The sequence below is a fragment of the Cervus canadensis genome, chromosome 33, assembly GCF_019320065.1.
Source record: "Cervus canadensis isolate Bull #8, Minnesota chromosome 33, ASM1932006v1, whole genome shotgun sequence".
NCBI lineage: Eukaryota > Metazoa > Chordata > Mammalia > Artiodactyla > Cervidae > Cervus > Cervus canadensis.
Genome location: NC_057418.1, coordinates 36,760,241 through 36,776,036, shown reverse-complemented (window position 1 = coordinate 36,776,036; position 15,796 = coordinate 36,760,241). Strand labels below are relative to the sequence as shown.

Sequence of the window (15,796 nt, the reverse complement as noted above, 5' to 3'; positions counted from 1 at the left end):
TTTAAACACTTATATAACCATTCAGATTACCATTACTAAGGTCTGAATAAAACATTGTAATGTAATAACATTGTAATGACCTTTCTAATAACTAGCAGATTCAAACAAAGTAAAAGGGCAGAAATCTCTACACTGTATCTCTTTAAGAGATTGAGAAAAAAAATACAAAATTACACACTAAAAATTACCAAACAGGTTTTACAGATACTCCTTTCCTTAACTGCACAGCGCCAGGGCCTAGTCTCCCAGCACCAGGCAACCCCCAGAGCGGGCGACCCACGAGGACTAGGCTCCTGTGTGTCCCGTGTCCCTTCTGCTGCTCCTGCCCTCCTCCTGCCGATGCGATGAGTTTCTGAGGGGGTGTTCACAGTCCTCTCTCTTTTGTCTGTGTTTCTACTATAGGTTTTTGCTTTGGGGTTACCTTGCTTGTGGTCTTAACTTTCCGTATCACACTGGAGTGCCGCCGACCGACAGCGGGGTGTTAAATTTCAGGTGGGCAGCAACATGATTCAGTTATATATACACACGAGTCTATTCTTTTTCAATTTCTTTCCCCATTTAGGCTATTACCGAATACTGAGCAGCGTTCCCTGTGCTATACAGGAGGTCCTTGTTGGTTATCCATTTTATTCTTTGTATCTTTATAAAGTGCCAGCTATCATCCATTTTTAAATCAGAGTTTATCTTTCAGTGTATATAGCTTTACGAAACACACCTCATGGTTCTAGGTGTTTACTCTGCTGATCACCACCTGTTATGGGCTGTACTGTGTCCTCTGAAATTCACACTGTGAAACCCCAAGCCTCAGGGGGTAAACCTGGGGTAAACTTTGGACTGTGACCTCATCTGGAGAAAGGATCTTGAGAGAAGGAATCAAGTTAACCGAGGTCAGTAGGTCTGGGGTCCCTATGAAAGGCGGACGCTGGGTCAGAGATGTGGCCTGAGAGAGGCCTCCTGAAGACGGAGGCGCAGGCGGGACGCAGGAGACCAGTGGCAGCAGCGCAAGGCTCAGGAGCCGGGGCACGCTCTCTGTCCGGGAACCAGTGCGCCCGCCCTCAGTCTCAGACTTCTGGCCTCCAGGACAATGAGCTTCTTTTGTTTAAGCTACCTAATTGCTGTACCTCGTTAGAACGGCCCAGGCAGACGAGCACACCACTGTTATCCTAAGCGCAGGTGAAGACCCCGGGGAGGTGGCGAGACACCCCAAGGGAGTTAGAGACGCTGGGGACCACACGGCCGGCCCCACCCACCTGCACGATCCGGCTCAGGTGGCAGTCAGCCGCCAGCTCCAGGCCCTGCTTCTCGGCCCAGGCCTCCACGTGCCCGAGCTGCTGGCGGAGGATGGCGCCCCAGTAGTGGGAGCAGAGACCCGACTCGGGGTCGGTCACCAGGCGGTTGAACAGCCACATGTTGATGAAGTGGAAGAGCTGGGAGAAGAGCTGGATGGTCAGCGCAGCGTTGACCCGGCAGCGTCGCAGCAGGGACATGGCACCCGTGAGCGTGTGCAGCACGTCGTCTGTGAGGGGAGAGGGCTTGCGGTCAGCGCACGGGGCCCGCCCCCGTCTGCTCGACACCTGCCCGTCCAGCCTCACGCCGGTGTCCACCACACCAACCGAGAGCCCCAGCGGGGCCCCCAAGGTGAGAGCTGTTCCTGCATGGGGCACACGGGGGTCCCCACACCAGCAGGACCGTCCGTGGGCTTGATCACACCCGCCCCTCAGACCGCGGACGCTGAAGCAACTGCCCCTCAGACCGCCAATATTAAAACGACCACACCCCTCAGACTGCGGACACTGAAATAAGCGCCCCTCAGACCGCCAATATTAAAATGAAGGTAAACGCAGAGGTGGGAAGGAGGGGCTGAAGCAGAAAGAGAAAGGCCTAACCTATTTTTGGTCTCTGCAGACTGTCCTCTTCAGGGTCGTCCAGAAAGGCGGGCATGTAATTATTCAGCTCTGACTGAAGACAGTGAACCAGGTACCTGAAAAACACTGACAGCTTTAATAACCGCAGCATGACACCCTGCTACTATCACATAGGGAAAACAATCTCTACTGCTTGGAAATATTTTCCATGTACAACATGTATGTAATAGTTTTCCTCTCAGGATTCCTGAAACACACCTGACTGAACTCACTTTACTAAACCAACACACTCTGCATGGAGCTATCTATGCTTCAGTTGTGCTCACACACTAGTAAGGTAACGCTCAAAAATCCTTCCAGCCAGGCTTCAGTAGTACATGAACTGAGAACTTCCAGATCTACAAGCTGCGTTTAGAAAAAGGCAGAGGAACCAAAGATCAAATTGCCAACATCCATTCAATCATAGAGAAAGCAAGAGAATCCCAGAAAAACATCTACTTCTGCTTTATTGACTAGGAGAGAATCTTTGACTGTGTGAAACACAATGAACTGTGGGAAATTCGTAGAGATGGGAATATCAGACTATCTTACTTGTATGTGGGTCAAGAAGCAACAGTTAGAACTGGACATGGAAAAACAGACTGGTTCCAAATTGGGAAAGAGTACATCAAGGCTGTATACTGTCACTCTGCTTATTTAACTTCTACACAGAGTATATCATGTGAAATGCTGGACTAGATGAAGCACAAGCTGGAATCAAGATTGCCAGGAGGAATATCAATAACCTCAGATACACAGATGACACCACCCTTTTGGCAGAAAGTGAAAAGGAACTAAAGAGCCTCTTGATGAGAGTGAAAGAGGAGAGTGAAAAAGCTGGCTTGAAAATCAACTTTCAAAAACTAAGGTATCGAAAATAGAACTGCCATATGACCCAGCAATACCACTTCTGGGCATACACACCAAGGAAACCAGATCTGAAAGAGACACATGCACCCCAATGTTCATCGCAGCACTGTTTATAATAGCCAGGACATGGAAGCAACCTAGATGCCCATCAGCAGATGAATGGATAAGGAAGCTGTGGTACATATACACCATGGAATATTACTCAGCCGTTAAAAGGAATTCATTTGAATCAGTGCTAATGAGATGGATGAAACTGGAGCCCATTATACAGAGTGAGGTAAGCCAGAAAGATAAAGAACATTACAACATACTAACACATATATATGGAATTTAGAAAGATGGTAATGATAACCCTATATGCAAAACAGAAAAAGAGACACAGAAGTACAGAACAGACTTTTGAACTCTGTGGGAGAAGTGAGGGTGGGATGTTTCAAAAGAACAGCATGTATATTATCTATGGTGAAACAGATCACCAGCCCAGGTGGGATGCATGAGACAAGTGCTCGGGCCTGGTGCACTGGGAAGACCCAGAGGAATCGGGTGGAGAGGGAGGTGGGAGGGGGGATCGGGATGGGGAATACGTGTAACTCTATGGCTGATTCATGTCAATGTATGACAAAACCCACTGGAAAAAAAAAAAAAGAAAAGAAAAGTCATCTGTAAAAACACTGATTATAAGAAAGACCCTTACAACAACACTCACATATTGTATCTTCAAATGCAACTCTTTTGTAGGATTTGTTCTCTTTCATTTTCTAATTCTTTCTCAGCAAAAAAGTGTTTTATAGGGAACACATGTTCAGTGTTTTATAAGGAAGAAAATCAATACCTTAAAATACCATAAAGACCACAGCAGAAGAATAAATTTTTGAATAAAATATTTTCTTAAATAAAAAAAAAAAAAAACTAAGATATCTCAAGAGGGAGGAGACACATGTACACCTATGGCTAATTAATGCTGATGTATGGCAGAAATCAAATCATATTATAAAGCAATTATCCTTCAATTAAAAATAAAGTGAAAAATAAAAAACAAAGGCAAAAAACAAGTAAGATCATGGCATCCAGTCTCAGGCTTCAAAATCCCTGTGAAAGGTTACTGCGGTCATGAAATTAATAGACACTTCCCCTTGGAAGCAAAGTTATGACAAAACTAGACAGCATAATAAAAAGCAGAGACATTACTTTGCTGACAATGGTCTGTATGCTATGGTTTTACCAGTGGTCATGTATGGATGTGAGAGTTGGACCATAAAGAAAGCTGAGCACTGAAGAATTGATGCTTTTGAACTGTGGTGTTGGAGAAGACTCTTGAGAGTCCCTTGGACTGCAAGGAAATCCAATCAGTCAAACCTAAAGGAAATTAGTCTGAATATTCATTGGAAGGACTGATGCTGAAGCTGAAACTCAAATACTTTGGCCACCTGATGCGAAGAGCCAATTCACTGGAAAAGGCCCTGATGCTGGGAAAGATTGAGGGCAGGAGGAGAAGGGGAGGCAGAGGATGAGATGGTTGGACGGCATCACCGACTCAATGGACATGAGGTGTTTGAGCAAGCTCCGGGAGATGGTGAAGGCCAGGGAGTCCTGGCGTGCTGCAGTCTATAGGGTGGCAAAGAGTCGGACACGACCTAGCAACTGAACAACATTTACACTTCTTGATATCTATCTTTAGTTAGGGTGAATAAAAATCTTTAAAATTAGTTCTGAAAATTTAATGAGAAAGCATGACTGAAGTCTTTACAGAAGTGGTTCTTACTTAAAGGCCATCTGCACCAAGTGCGCCAGGACGTCCTGTGCGTCCAGTGTGATCCGACTGAGGTCTCGGTCCTGCTTGATGAAGTTGAGCAGCTCGGATGCGTTGGCCATCCAGAAGGCAAGGGCCCCTGCAATGTTCTTCTGTTTCTGCAGACAGAAGGCAGCTCCGTAAGCAGCCACAGGACAAACAAACAGCACAAACGAAAGGAATGCTCCTGAAAAGCTGCCGAAGATAGACCAGTACCTCCCCATTCTCGCCAGGGTACTGAGCACAGATACCAGATACTTGCAGAGGAATTTGGGTGCAGATGCAGCAATGGGCAGTGAGCCCCACTGCAACTTCTCAGGATTCAGGTAGGGACACATGGCTCTAGTGAGCAACAATTTACTGCATCAGTGGGGAAAGGAGCCATCAATATTGCAACACCGAATTGGAGACTGCGCTTTATCTGGTAATCTGTGACGCACACACATGTATCCATGGTTACCCACCGCCACCCTGATACTCGAAGTCACTGGCGTGGACACCAAGCAACTTGGTATCAAGTACTGATCTATCGCATCATCTCCCGACCACATGAGCAGGCCAGGCAACCTCAGATGAGATCCAAAGAATAGGAACCAAGGATAAACAACAAAGAGGAGAAACAGAACTTTTGTCATTTCATATCCACACTGAAGTGCATTAAGCAAAAGTTATGAAATGCTGATAAAGGTTGCACAGTCAAAAAAGGATTTTAGTACTGCATGTTCCAGCTGCTGAATGAGTGTTATGAGCCTCAGTCCAGTTGTTTTGTACTTTGACATGGAAGCAGCATGAGAAACTCAGCTAAGCCAACACAGCTAGGATCGGCTCCCAGCAGTATGTCCTACCTGATCAACCTGGTCTACTTCCTGGAGTAAAACAGACGAGGGGAAACCAAGCAGAACGAGAGAAAGAAACTCGTAAACAGTCATGATCGTTAAAAAAAAAATCAAAACACTAACATGAAGGCATGACATGAGGGCACGACATTTAGTTATGCTATTCCACATTACACACTCCTTGTGGCTGCGAGGAGCTCGGGAAATCTGGGGCATAAAGGGTGGGCTTCCTACTCTTAACGTTGGCACAAAAACTAAGGGAATTCCTAGACTTTGTCTGTATAGAAGATGTTGCAATGAACAAATGAATACACTGATTTCTTTGAAAGATTTACAAAGAATGGGCTTCCTAATGTTTCTGAACGACACTGTGTGTTTCAGACGACCTAAAGTTACATGACTTCAGAGTCTAATCCCCTGGACCAGCTAAAAAGGATGAAGACACAGGAAAGACCAACAAAAACAGTAAGAGTTGAGAACTCTAAAATGTATCAAAAACTTGTATTATTTCTATACTAGAAAGGATTAAATTGCTTTTTTGCAAGTAGGTTTCTTATAAATTAAAGATTTTTAATTATTCCAAAATTCCTCCTAAAAATTCAAGGTTCTTTCAATCACACGCTGAACCTAAATCTTTTTTTTTTTTTTTTTGAACCTAAATCTTAAGTCTGAAAGCCTTAAAAATGTGATTTCACTGCCAGTTCCAGTAAGAAAAGCCCATCAGAAGTCTGCTCCATCTGCTGATGGGAGTTTCATAATCTGAAATCCAAGCACGAGGGAGACAGACGGCAGCTCTGAACGACCGCTGAAAAGGAAATCCACGTTTGTGTATAAAATAACAGGAGTAACACGATGGTGCCCAAACAGAACGAGCTTCCTTTTCATGTACTTCCTCCCTCAGGGGAAGACTCTTAAACTCCTCAGAGTCACAGGCTAACTACTCACACAGGAGAAACCTTTTCTGGAAAATGTTAAAAAAGCCTTCTATGACAGCTCTGAGGGGATGAAAAGATTAGCTTGCCTCCAACTATCCTGACAGGAGAAAAGCAGCCAAACCACCTAATCGTGTTGCTTGAGAGCACGCACCTAGAGTGTCACAGCTGAATAATGCTGACAAGTGGTTTAGGAAAACTTTTTTACAAGTCTGTAAATTTACTTTTAATGACTTTAAAGATTAAATCTCCAAGTTACCTATAAGTGTGAAAACCTGTTATGCCAATTTTATCAACTATAGGCAAACAGGACTTCCCTGGTGGCTCAGACAGTAAAGCATCTGCCTACAATGCGGGGGACCTGGGTTCAAATCCCTGGGTCGGAAGATCTCCTGGAGAAGGAAGTGGCAACCCACTCCAGTACTCTTGCCTGGAAAATCCCATGGACGGAGGAGCCTGGTAGGCTACAGTCCATGGGGTCACAAAGAGTCGGACATGACTGAGCGACTTCACTTTTCATAGGCAAACAGTAATAAAGGAAACAAATCATTCTAGAAAGAGAATATGCTAATTTCCTGAAATTTGAAAACTGATTTACGAAAGAAGTTGAGCCTGATTTTCACTGTGAGTGAGAAATGTCATCACGCCCATAACACCCACGCCCATGATGGGAACCCAGAGGCCAACCACCAGCAGCCTGGTGGGGTCACCGCGAAAGAGCGAGTCCTTTTTCACAGCAGCTGAAAAGATTCTGCAGGTGGTCGTCAGGGACCCACAGGACGGGCTATGCAGAGAGCTGCTCGGTGGGCGAGGGGTCTGTCAGGAGGGACGGGGACCCTGCGGAGCCAGGCACAGGCATCTGCACAGTGCTGAGGGCCCTGAATGCGACCCGGCTACTCACTTTATAACGGTCTATTTTACGATATGTGAATTACTTTTTAATTCTCAACACCCTCTCACAACTAGTGTAATTTTAAGGGTCTTTTCCATGACCACTATGTGACCACAAACAAATTTTCTCTTCCCTTAAATTTTGTAGAAAAGAAAACAAAAGAAAGGTTTACATTTCCTTTCAACTTTAAAAGCTATACAATTTAAAATCCTGCTTATGTAACTTTTGCTTTAGAAAAAAATTATTCAGATAAAGTCAAGCATGTAAGCAAATCTGAAATGTTAAAAAAGAAACTGACTTAGTTGATTTAAAAGTTATCGCCATGGTCATGGGCTGGTGCGGCCCTGCAAGTCGGCACTTACCTGGATCACCCCTTCCATCATGCTCACCATCTTGTTGACGATGGCCATGACTTTGTGCGTGCGTTCCGCGGGGCTGACGTCAGGTCTGTACTGGCTGGACAATACATACCGACACGCCATGTATAATACGTATGTAGGTGACAACTTAAAATGGACTGTAGAGCTATTAGTGTAATTTATAATGGCAGATAAAAATGAATCTTCAGCTGTGAAAAGATTTCAAAAAAGAAAAAAAAAAACATGAAAACTCAGATGAGGAAAAATGGAACAAGAAATAATTCACTACCAGTGGAATGTGAAATTACTCACAACTTTCCCTGAATTCAATGCTTGCAGGCAGAATCAGGTCAGGCCCGGGAGCATCCTGAGTTCTGAAAGGAAAGTGGCCATCTCTTAAAACCAGGTCACATTAGCTAAAAGCACCCCAACAAACAGTGCAGATTCTGCAACTATTTTTAAAAGTCGATACTGTATACAGAGCTTTGGCTCATTTTCACGTGGAGCCTATTCCAACATGCGGGTGAGGGAATGGGGGTCATCCCAGCCCGGCTGCTCATGGGTCAGCTCCTGGGTATCTGCTTCTGTCAGGAGAACGCACCCGACCACGATGGTTCAAGTGACAGGGAAAGACACCACCGGGAGAAAGAGAACGTCCAGACCTCGCTGAGCCTGAAACTGAGCTCTCACACGAGAGATGGAAAAACACCCTAACAGCCAGACACCGCCTGCCTCTCCCGGTCAAATCAGGTGGGTGGTCCCCACTGGGCCAGCCCGTGGCTGCGCTGCGTCAGCATCTGCCCAGGCGCACGGCGACGGCACCTCAGGGTGACTGAGGCAGCTGACCACAGGCTACGGGCCCGGCCCGGAGATCTGCAGCAGCTCCAGCAACAGCCTCGTCCCGCTGCGCCCGCCTTCTCCACGCACCAAAGACACAAGGGGAAGATACAACAGGAATCCATCCAAGCCACTACAGGCATCACAAGTAAAACCAAAACCTTCTTTTCACAAAATTACATGCTTCCGAAGTTACTACCCAGTCTATGATTCATTAATTTGGATTTAACTCCACACTTCAGGTATAAAAATGCTCTTAGAAACATAATATAATTCTAAAGCTCAATTATTTTTAATACATCTTTCTTACACTGCCGTATTTGTAAACATCTATAACTGCAGACAAAGGACTTATTTTTCAACTTAATACCCACAACATGAACCTGGATAAAGTTTACCAATTTTTTTTAATGTTTTAACACTTCAACAAATCTAATAAAAATAAGGAACTTAAATTCTCACTGAAAACTTTAAAAAATGTGTCACTGATACTTTAAAAGTTATCCCCATCATTCAGAAAGATTTCTTCCTTGACTAAAATTAGTATTTAATCATTCACTGAAGGCTCTCAGATTTTATGACTAAACCAGTGAAGAGAACTAGAGATGTGAAAAACAGAGATTGAAACCAGGAAGAGCCACATTTCCATTACTGTCTTCATATCAACAAAGTAACACAGATTTATAGTTCAAGTAAAATTTTAGTAAGTCTTGGCAAAACAAATGACCTTGCAAGAAATTTAATTAAAATATATGCTCACAGAAAAAGTAATTTCTGACATACAATTAATCATCACATGGCTATTCTGATGCCACATTATCATACTACGTTTACTTATTAACTGTGTATATTTATTAATTTTTCATATCCTGAAGACTTTATGCCAATCAACCTACCCCTGCCCCATCTCGGTTATTTGCTTCTTCAAATGCCTGTGAGCTAAGAACCACGATACATACATCTCGATCACCTTATACCCAGATGGAGGTGCTCGGCACAGGACACCAACTCACCATCCTGAACATTTCACTCTAGAACACGCTACCAAAAGCAAGCACGGACACAGAAAGTAGACCACCCGTTATTACAGCTAAAAAACTGCAATGTAATTCATACTTAATTATAGAAAATTCACCAAAAATACTGAATAATAACCAAAAGCACACAATAAAATCGAAGTAAAAACATGAGGCTCCCATTGGAGTCTAGATATTTAATTACTGGGGTGAATGCTATTAAAATCTTAGGAGGCACAGTGCCCTCTGCTGCCAAGACTTCACAATTGCACAGGCTGCTTGTCACTCAACTGGTCCGAGAGCCCTGACTAAGGCCCTGGTTGCAGGATCTGTACTGGGAGGGCCCGAAGGGCTCCGCCAACAATCTCAGGGCCACCGCTGATGGTGCCGCTTCCACCTCAGCACGGAACTGAACCATCTGCCCTCCCACACCAAAACATCCATGAGTCACAGGGAAACAACTCCGACTGACTAAGGTGACACATACTTAAAAATCCTAAGAAAAGGAAGTAACAAAAGCTCCAAGCTCTCTGTTCAAAGGATTTACGCGAAAACACCACCAGCAGAAGAAACGACATCCCGTTTGTCAGTCACTGGAGCAGGAGACAGGGCGGGTGGGCACTCCGTGACTCCCAAACACATGACTTCAATGTCACTTTAAGCCTGAGCACTTCTAGAAATGGGTAAAATGACTAGGCTCATCTAAATATAAAAATTACCAAATTATTAAAATCCTCTAAAAATTCCCTTTGTCTATACAGAGTAGCTACCACATTTAACATAGAAACATTTTAATTCAGACTGCTTCCTATTTCACCTAGACATGGCCAAGGTATAAAGGGAGGGATACGATTGTTGATGAAGCATTTTCTTTTTTAATTTGATGACGTGAAAAGGAAATAACCGTAAGGTTCTGCCAACATCCCAGAGGTGTCAGCTGGACCTCGAGAGCGGACTCCTGACCCATCCCCCTCCGTGCCCCACTCTCCCCCGCCCTCAGGCACCCAGGGCTCGGCCCCACCTGCTGTCCTGCCGGCGGTAGTCCAGCTGCTGCTCCACGCGGACCATGGGCTTCACCATCCCTCGCTCAGCAGTGCTGGAAGCGGACGGCGTCCTGTCGCTGTCCAGCCTGGCGGTGCTCTGACCGAGGAGACATAGGCGTGTAAACAGAGCACGCGAGCAACCGCGTGTGACACCTGGTGTCGCAGGGGACACGGGCGGGGCCGGGGGGACAGCACAGACCGGGAGGGGCCACAGCCGTGCACCCAAGCACAGAGCCCACGTCCCGGGCAGAGAGCAAGAAGGCGGCTCGGAACCCGCTGCTGGGGCGTGGGCAGAGAGGGCCCCTGCGGCGTCTGGACCCCACGCGCTTCCTGGGTCAGGATGCAGCGGAGAGGGCACACGCACAGTGTGAAGATGCAGGTGTCTGTTTTACTTGTGAGTTTTAAGAAAGGATGTGCAAGCTCACTCATGACAGCGCAAAATCCAGTGCAGAGCGCAGTGCAGAAACCAGCTCACTCGCTGCCCTTCATCGACACAGGAAGGACACCCACACAGCCACCCGCAGCGGGCACGGACGCCCCTCCGAGCAGTGCCTGTGGCCTGCAGCCTGCAGCCGGTGGGGAAGGCGACCGATACTCGGAGGACCATCAGAACAGACCAGTACATTTAGGGGCAAAGTTCACCACAGCAAAAATCTCTGCAAGACTTCTCACCACACCCCTGTAGAAGCTGAGCGCAGGCACTGAGCCCGCCAAGCAGAGATTTACACTGTGCAGAACCCATCTCCCTACTCCTCACATCACCCCCAAATGAGGCTACACAGCCTGCTTTGAAAAGATGCTTTTCTGCATGTTGTAAACAGCGTGTAGTATGATTTTTATATTACAGAACAGTGACAGGGAAGTGGAAAGACCCAGCTACCCCATATCCCAGCCACCAACCAACCCATGCCAGGAACCAGCAGCAAGACAGCAACTACAGAGAAGGAAAACGCCTGCTGTCTCAGGCGCCAGGTCGGGGTGGGGAGCCCTCTCCCCAGCGGTGGGCCAATACCTAGAGAAGGAAAACACCTGCTATCTCAGGCCCCAGGTCGGGGGGGGGCCTCTCCCCGGCGGCAGGCGAGGAGGGTCCCGGGCAAGCGCGGTGACTGCGGAGAGGAGGGGACGGCTGGGAGCTGGGACCAAGCTGAGGTCACAAGAGCAGCAGCCGTGACCTCTGGGGTGACCTGATCTGAGCGAGGAGTCTAGTCCCAGAGGACAAGGCTGGGACGCACGGCCCGGAGAGGAAGCGGAAGATCCCGGACTCTGCAGCCATTCCCGCGGACCACCAGAGACGAGAGCGGGCAGAACGCCCACACGCAGGCCCCGCAAGGCCTGCACCACGCTTCCCTGCGGGGTGGTCAGCGGTTCGCCACTGCCGCCTGCTACGCTCACGCAGTCCCATCGGCGACGGACAAGCACCCACCTTGCTCGGAGGTAAGGCCGTTCCACTGTGAACGTCTCCTCCTAAATCGAAAGTTGTCTCCTGAACAATTCTGTTGAGATAAAAACAGAAAGCCACAGAATTAATAGCTCTCAAATGATCAGAGGCAGTCTCTTCTTCATAGTACAAATTGTTAAATATCCCAGTGTTCAAAGATCTTCAAGAAATCACTTTACTGTCAGAATATGAATCGAACGAATAAAAAAAACTATACTAACTTTATAAACTGTTTTTTCCAACATATACTGAATGCTCTCAAGATCAGAGTTTTTAAAACTAGGAACACAAAATTGAAAAGAAGCATAAAAAAAAAGAAAAAAGCTCTTCCACTGTGCGAGTTTCTTAATTTTCCAGTATAACATGGACCCATGTGCACTGCATTCTGGGTATGTGAACAATTACAAAGTGACTCATCGTGACTTGGATGGCAGAGCTCATGATGACATGGTGTTCAGGGATGTGGGCGAGATGAACACGCGGGTCCATTGACACAGCACCAGACCGATCACCCCCCACTGATCATCAACACCAACTGTGATGTCCTGGGGATACCCCACCACCAAGGCTTTGAAGACAGGGACCCCAAGTCTGCAGCTAAGAACACACACACATCATGCATCCTTTGAAGAACCAGAATAAGAACAGCAAACGAAGACTGAGTGTAAATAAATGAGACAGGGACTAAAAAGACAACGGAAAAGCCCCTAAGAGACGGCTCTTCTAAAAGGTGAGCAAAACAAACCTGCAGCTAGACCGACCGAGAGGAACAGAGAGGACTCAAGTCAACTGGGAATGAGAGAAAAGACACTACAGTCAACACCACAGAGACACATCAGAACACACCACTACGAACAACAATGCACCGACTGGACAACCCGGAAGAAATGGATAAATTTCTAGAAACAAAATCTTGTAAGACTAAAGCATGAAGAAATAGAAAATCTGAACAGATTAATCACTGGAAAGGAGAGTGAATCAGTAATCAAAAGCCTCCCAACAAACTAAAGTCCAGGACCAGATGGCTTCACCGGTGAGTTCTACCAAACATTTAAAGAAGAGTTAACACAAATGCTCCAACTATTTTAAAACATAGAAGAGGGTGGGGGGACACTTTCACACTCACTGTATGAGCCATCATCACCCTGATGTCAAAAACAAGGCAGGGACACCACAAGGAAAGAGACTTTGAGGCCAACAGTCCAGCTGAGCACAGATGCGGACGTTTCAACAGAACACCAGCAGCCCAATATAACAGTGCAGTGAGACGCTCATTCACGAAGATAATGGTGACAGATCCCAGCAAGGCCAGATGGTTCAACACTCACAAGTCAATCCACGTGGTACACCACGTTAACAAAAAGGAAGGGTAAAAATCATGATCATCTCAACACACACAGAACAAGATTCCACTAAAACTCAACATCCATGCATGGGACCCCCGTGGTGGCCCAGTGGTGAAGAGGCTGCCTTCCAATGCACGCGGCGTGGGTTCAATTCCTGGTCGGGGAAGAAAGACTGACCCCACATGCCTTGGGGCAACTGAGCCGTGTGCCCCAACTAGAGAGGCCCGTGCTCCGCAGCCAGGAAAACCCGAGTGCCGCAGCAGGACCGCAGGGCCAGACAGAGGCTGCTTCCACACCCTGGCAATGGTGCCAGTGCGGCCAGGAAAACAGTTCCAATTTACAATGGCATCAAAAAGAATAAAGCACCTAAAGTTAACCAAGGAAGTAAAAAACAAACACACTGAAAATTTTAAGACATTCATCACAGAAATGGAAGAAGACACAAATAAATGGAAGATACTAGATATTTGTGTTCATGGACTGGAAGAATTAATATAGCTAAAATGTCCATTCTACCCAACGTGAGGCCAGAAACTATAAAACTGAGAGGAAAACACAGGCAGGACACTCTTTGACATAAATCACAGCAAGATCCTCTGTGACCCATGTCCTAGAGGAATGGAAATAAAAACAAAAATAAACAAGTGGGACCTAATTAAACTTAAAAGCTTTTTGCACAGCAAAGGAAACTATAAACAAAGTGGAAAGATAACCCTCAGAATGGGAGAAAATAACAGCAAATGAAACAGCTGACCAAGGATTAATCTCCAAAATATACAAGCTGTTCATGCAGCTCTATACCAGAAAAAAAAACACCCAATCAAAAAGTGGATGGAGAGACATTTCTCCAACGAAGACACACAGATGGCTATTAGAGACATGAAAAGATGCTCAACCTCATTCATTATTAGAGAAATGCAAATCAAAACTATAAAGAGGTATCATCTTACATGGTTAGAATGGCCATCTTCAAAAAATCTACAAACAATAAATGCTGGAGAGGGGGTGGCGGAAACAGAACCCTTTGCCCTGTTGGTGGAAATGTAAACTGATGGAGAGTCCTTAAAAAAAAACAAACTAGGAATAAAACTACCACATGACCCAACAGTCCCACTGCTGAGCATATGAAAAAACAAGCTAGGAGTAAAACTACCACATGACCCAACAGTCCCACTGCTGAGCATATAAAAAAACAAGCTAGGAGTAAAACTACCACATGACCCAACAGTCCCACTGCTGAGCATATAAAAAAACAAGCTAGGAGTAAAACTACCACATGACCCAACAGTCCCACTGCTGAGCATATAAAAAAACAAGCTAGGAGTAAAACTACCACATGACCCAACAGTCCCACTGCTGAGCATATGAAAAAACAAGCTAGGAGTAAAACTACCACATGACCCAACAGTCCCACTGCTGAGCATATAAAAAAACAAGCTAGGAGTAAAACTACCACATGACCCAACAGTCCCACTGCTGAGCATATGAAAAAACAAGCTAGGAGTAAAACTACCACATGACCCAGCAGTCCCACTGCTGAGCACATACCCTGAGGAAATCAAAACTGAAAAAGACACGCGTGCCCCAACGTGCATCGCTGCAGTCTACAGCAGCTGGGGCACGGAGACAACCTAGCTGTCCCGGACAGACGAGCAGAGCGGCTGGGGCACACACACAGCGGGGCATCACTCAGCCATACGGGGTGCATTCTGAGTCAGTGCTAACGGGGTGGGTGAAGCTACTACACAGAGTGAAGTGCAAGGCAGAAAAACAGTGTAGTGAAACACATATACCTCGAATCTAGAAAGACGGTGCTGAGGGACCCACGTGCAGGGCGGCAGTGGAGACAGAGGACAGATCTGTGGACACAGCAGGGGAAGCAGAGGGGGGTGTGCTGAGAGCAGTGCAGAAACACGCACGTCACCCAAGGAGAGACGGACAGCCACTGGGAACCTGCCGTGACACAGGAGCTCAAACCCAGCTCTGCGACAACCTGGACGGGGGAGGGAGGCTCCGAGGGAGCGGACATGTACACCCACGGCGGACTCAGGCTGACGTGTGGCGGAAACCAACACAGCATTGCAAAGCAATTATCCTTCAATCAAAAATAATAACCAAAAAACCAAGGTGATAGACACAAACATACTGGTGGTTACGAGAGGCAGAGGGCTTGTGAGTAGAGGGAAGGGGGTATCGTGCAGGGCAGTGACCAGAGTTCAGCGGTCATTAAGAGAGCAATGCTGAGTGTTCTCATATAAGAAATAAACTCCTGTAACTCTGATGGTGAGGGACAGCGCCTACATTTATTGTGACCATTTCATGTATGTGCAAATACTGAATCAGTACATCCCACACCTGAACTAGCATGTAATTATATCTCATTTAAAAAGTATACATAGATGTGTGTAAAAAAGACTACACGAGTTGCTTTCCTAGAAGTTTATGTAATGGTTTAACATTAGAATAATACTAATTTTATAAAAATGAGAAGTCTGTTCTATTTATGGATGTACATATAAGTATTGGTATAATCA

The 15,796-nt window shown here is 46.1% G+C and overlaps 1 protein-coding gene across 4 annotated transcripts in view; it reads right to left on the bottom strand.

Annotated features, from left to right (window-relative positions):
• The window catches only part of AFDN (afadin, adherens junction formation factor), a 121,386-nt gene that overhangs the window by 35,837 nt on the left and 69,753 nt on the right, over nucleotides 1-15,796 (bottom strand). For 2 of the 4 annotated variants that reach the window (XM_043457435.1, XM_043457436.1), the window contains 4 exons: nucleotides 5,409-5,429; nucleotides 4,537-4,682; nucleotides 1,887-1,981; nucleotides 1,251-1,516 (listed from right to left, as the gene is read on the bottom strand). In XM_043457435.1, coding sequence (XP_043313370.1) covers nucleotides 1,251-1,516; nucleotides 1,887-1,981; nucleotides 4,537-4,682; nucleotides 5,409-5,429 — 528 coding nt within the window. The remainder of the gene's footprint in view (nucleotides 1-1,250; nucleotides 1,517-1,886; nucleotides 1,982-4,536; nucleotides 4,683-5,408; nucleotides 5,430-15,796) is intronic. The other 2 variants (XM_043457438.1, XM_043457437.1) reach the window with 1 other exon arrangement.